General features: G+C 46.8%; 1 protein-coding gene across 1 annotated transcript in view; it reads right to left on the bottom strand.

Annotated features, from left to right (window-relative positions):
• Nucleotides 1–4,364, bottom strand: part of MX1 (MX dynamin-like GTPase 1) — a 30,136-nt gene that overhangs the window by 5,711 nt on the left and 20,061 nt on the right. The window contains exons 11-12 of the mRNA XM_008571220.1: nucleotides 2,809–2,885; nucleotides 1,458–1,703 (exon numbers count right to left, since the gene is read on the bottom strand). Coding sequence (XP_008569442.1) covers nucleotides 1,458–1,703; nucleotides 2,809–2,885 — 323 coding nt within the window. The remainder of the gene's footprint in view (nucleotides 1–1,457; nucleotides 1,704–2,808; nucleotides 2,886–4,364) is intronic.

Below are 4,364 nucleotides of genomic sequence, written 5' to 3'. Positions count from 1 at the left end.
GGGGGGGGGGGGGGGGGGGGGGGGGGGGACAGGCAGGCCGCTACTGCTGCTGGAGGCTGTTGCTGCAAGCTGCCTCCAAGGCCCCCGGGATGCTCCAGGAGGCCACCGCTACTGCTGCTGGAGACTGTTGTTGTAAGATGCTGCTGCTGATGCTGCTGCTGAGGAAGCTGAGGACTGAGCTCGTTTCATCCGCCAACGGCTCCTGGGATCTTTCCCAATTACCTAGCTCATGACCTGCATGTGAGGGGTCTGTGACCCAACCTTGCATGTGAGGGGTCTGGTGACCCAGCCTGGCACGTGAGGGGTGTGATGACCCACGCTGGCATGTGAGGGGTCTGTGACCCAGTCTGTACAATGGGTTTGAAGGGTCTCTGAGCCCCAGCCTGACAGCATGTAAGCTTTCTGATGCCTGGAGTTTCCCTAGGGACATAAGAGAGCCTGGGGAGGGGCTGCTTGGGTGAGGGGAACTGCATGGCTTGGATGGGGGTGGCCGGATATTAATTTTCCTTTGTCATTCATTCTACTATATGGACTTTCTACATGCACTTGCCTTACCTACTCTAAAAGGTAACTTGGCTGCATAAGGCAGTGTGCACAGAGAGGCTCTGAGCTCGGCTTTCAGAGCAGCAGTGGTGCACTCCTGTCTTAACCTTAACTGGCTCCACGCATGCGTGCACACCTCCCAGTGTCTGCAGGAATTGGGTTTGACCCTTGGCTTAGAGCCTTGGTCCTCCAAGTGTGGTCTCAATCCAGTAGCACGAGCAGGCCCTGGGAGCCTATTAGAAATGTGGAATCTTGGCCCCACCCCAGATCTGCAATCAACACCTGCATTTCAACACAATGCCCAGGAGGCCTGTGTGCATGGTTGCCGTAGAGAAGCACTGCCCTACAGCATCCCAATAGTGAAGGGATGGAGATGTCAAATAAACCGAGAGACTACAATTTGCTTCACCTGTCCAGATTTTTAGGTATTCCAGCAGCTCTACTTGAATTGTACCCGTGTTCACTGCCTCCTTCTCCGGGATGAATTAGATTGCACTTCACATTACCTGAAAAGTACAGTAGCAGCCACAGCATATGCATAGCAGCCACAGAACGTGCCTGGGAGCCAGTTTCCACTTGGTGAGCCACCACTGTACTTTAGTGCAAAACTAAGGGACTTACCCACACTCTTCTAATGGAATAGTCACTAGAACCCTATGAGGAGATGCCATTTTCCAGAAAGAAAGCTGAAGCTCAGAGAGGGTGAGTAACTTGGCCACACAGCCAGTCAAAACTAGATGTCAGTGGGTCAAGGCCATAATGTCTTCTGTCTGTCTGAGGCCCAGCTGCTTCTGCAGAGGCTAACAAGGGGCTGACAATACATCTGGCTGATGGGCCCTGAGAGAGATGATGAAACTAAGGGAGAGAGGCATTCAGAAGAAAAGGAAACAGAATGGAGACAGTCGCAGACTCACCTGGTGGTAGGCGATCAGGTGCTGGAAGATTTCAGCCAGGGAAGACTCTGATAAAGACCGGGTGCTAGTCAACAGACCACTGGACGGATTCTTCTTCTCTTCCTCCACTTTCTTCTCTCTGGCCTTCTGTAAGGCGCCGCTGTACACGTGATCCTGGCAGTAGACAATCTGCTCCATCTGGAAGTGAAGTCGGATTGACTTCTCAGCTTCATTCTCTTGTTCTAATCTAATGTCTTCAATTTTAGACTACAGTAAAAGAGAAAGACAATTCAGTTTACCTCAAAAAATGAATCCCTAAGTCATAGGGAAACAGGTAATCAGAAAAGTCCACAAATACCACGTTACCCAACTTGAAGGACACAGCACATTACTTTGGAGTAGCCCTCTGTGCCCCACCTCGGCTTGTCTACGACGAGGTTCCCAGCCCCTGCTGAGGGTCAGAATCTGCAGGGAAGCCTGAGCCACATGTGTGACCAGATGCCCCCATCCCAGGGCATGGGGTCCTGCGTGGACTCTGTTCTCAGACCTAATGACTCAGTTTCTTCCTTTTCTCTTTTATGTCTTTCATAGCTGATAGTGAGGAGCACTGTACCCACCAGAGAGTTCATAGGGATAAGAAGGGGGAGGGGGGCCAAATTCTGTGTTTCATTGTCCTAGGGTTTAGAGAAACTGACTGCCAGAAGGCCATGGAGGAGATCCTTTACCAGAAACTATCTGGATCCCTGGGACCTGGTGAGAGCCACCCTGTGCCATGCACTATGCGAGGTACATCCTTCACATTTTCTTGTGCATTCATTACAACCTTCTGAGAAAGGTCTTATTAGTCTCATCTTACAGATGAGCAGCCAGAGGCACAGGGCACAGGCCAATGAAGCAGCACGCCCCAAGACCACGAGCTGAGGCATGCCAGAGGGTCTGCCCACCTGAGCCAGGGACCCCTGTTTCTGAGAGTGGCTGAGTCTGGTTTCCTGTCTGAGCTGGTCCCCCTGGAGGTGGGGGGGAAGAGGGTGTCTCACCCTCTTTTTGCTCTTTCTTCCCTCTTTAAAAATACCATCTTCATATTTGGCTTCCTCAATGAGTTTCTGGATTTGGGGCCCTTTTGTTTGGATGGGATAATCTCCTACACTAACTGGGGCTCTCTCGTTCCTATAAGTTCAGACATTTTATTGCTAAATTCTATCTCTTTTTTTTATTACTTCTAACCTGACGGCACTGGTAGCATCATTAGTAAGATTCACAAGCGAGTTGACTATTTGTTTCTCCAAATATATACTATACATTTCTAATCCTAGAAATGTTTTCTAGTGTCAGACATAATTTTATCTTTTTAAACACACATGGTTGGTTTTACCTTGGCGGTTCTGTGGAGGTTAAAGAATTCATCAAAATTTTTTGTGGAAACATCTGTGAATGCGAGCCGAACCATATCTGATCAAAGAGAGAAAAAAAGTTCATTACTGGTAGGATCACGTGTACTCTTCACAGACTGCAAAACACGAGGATAAAATAGTAAGAAACAAAGCTTCCTCTCTCTCTCCCTTCTTCTCTTCTTTACCACTAAAAGAGGAAGGCATGCTCTTTATCTTAAGAACTCACTGGAAGAATTTTAAAACCTAAATGTCACCTGGCATATATTTATTTGACATTTAAACTTTTTATCCTAAGTATAAATAGTTGCAAAGAATGTAATTTCTGGTAAATTACAAATGTATTAATATTTTATAATAAAGCTGTTACATCAGTCCTAAATGTATCAATAGAATCTAAATGTCCACGTTATCCATTTGAAAAGAAATACAGGAACAAACTCTTATTTAAATCAAAAAGTTTACATGATTTCTCTTTTACTTTTGAAACCCATATTTTTATTCTTCTTCTTCACAAAACACTGTCCTACTATAATATCTTTATGCTCAAAAATCTTTTACTAATCCCCATATCATATTTTTCTGAAACAGAAGTAGATAAACACATGTTTACTTTAAAAACTTTTTATATGACTGTAAGGCTCTATGTATTACAAACCTTCTTCTGAAGTGAATTAAGAGTACACCATTGACCAAAACAACACAGCTACAGATATTGGTATACAGGATAATTGTTAAGCCTAAAAGCTAAAACGTTATTGGGAATGCATCTCTTAATGAACTGTTAGAGGCTGTCCTCTACCCCTGTTCGTTCATGGATTCATGAATGATTATCAATTGTTGCTGAAACGAGACAGCTGAAGTCTGAGTGAGGATGTTGTCAGTCAAGGAGGAGGAAAAGAACAGATGTGGTAACACCTGGAAAACTAAGGAAGCATTTCTAGAAGGGAATGACCTGTCGTGTGAAATGTTGCGCTTCTCCTCAATGGGCTGCTGATACAGTTTGCTACCCATGCATGACAACAGCCACACCACCCTAGGTTCCTACAGTGCTTTAGAATGCTCAAAAGTTCACCTTACTTCTTATAGAGTCCAAATAAACAGTGTTGTGAGAGGGTGAAGTAACCAGAGTGGTGGAGCAGTGTGGAGATGTCGCACAGTAAGAAACACAGATTCAGTCTAGGTCCCCAATTCCTGACACAGAGCTCCCAAGCTCCTTGGCATTTCCTGCATGATAGGAGCATCTCTTGTTCTACTGAGACCACACTTGGTGGGCCCCTGGATAGCTTCAGGATGAGGGCTGGTGGCCAGGAAGACCAGGCTATGGCTAGAAGCTCGGCACGTTTAGCCCCCACCTCTTCCACCCCTAACCTCCAGGGGATGCGAGAGCAGCCTGCAGACGGAGTTGATCAATCATGCCTATGTGGTGAAGCCTCCATATAAACCGCTAAATGAGGGCCGGCCCGGTGGCGCACTAGATAGTGCGCCGCTTGGGAAGTGCGGCGGCGCTCCCGCCCGAGGGTTCGGATCCCACATACAG

This window comes from Galeopterus variegatus, unplaced genomic scaffold (assembly GCF_000696425.1).
Source record: "Galeopterus variegatus unplaced genomic scaffold, G_variegatus-3.0.2 Scaffold668, whole genome shotgun sequence".
Classification (NCBI taxonomy): Eukaryota; Metazoa; Chordata; class Mammalia; order Dermoptera; family Cynocephalidae; genus Galeopterus; species Galeopterus variegatus.
Note: the sequence above shows the minus strand (reverse complement) of the source record. Positions and strands in the feature narration are given on the sequence as shown.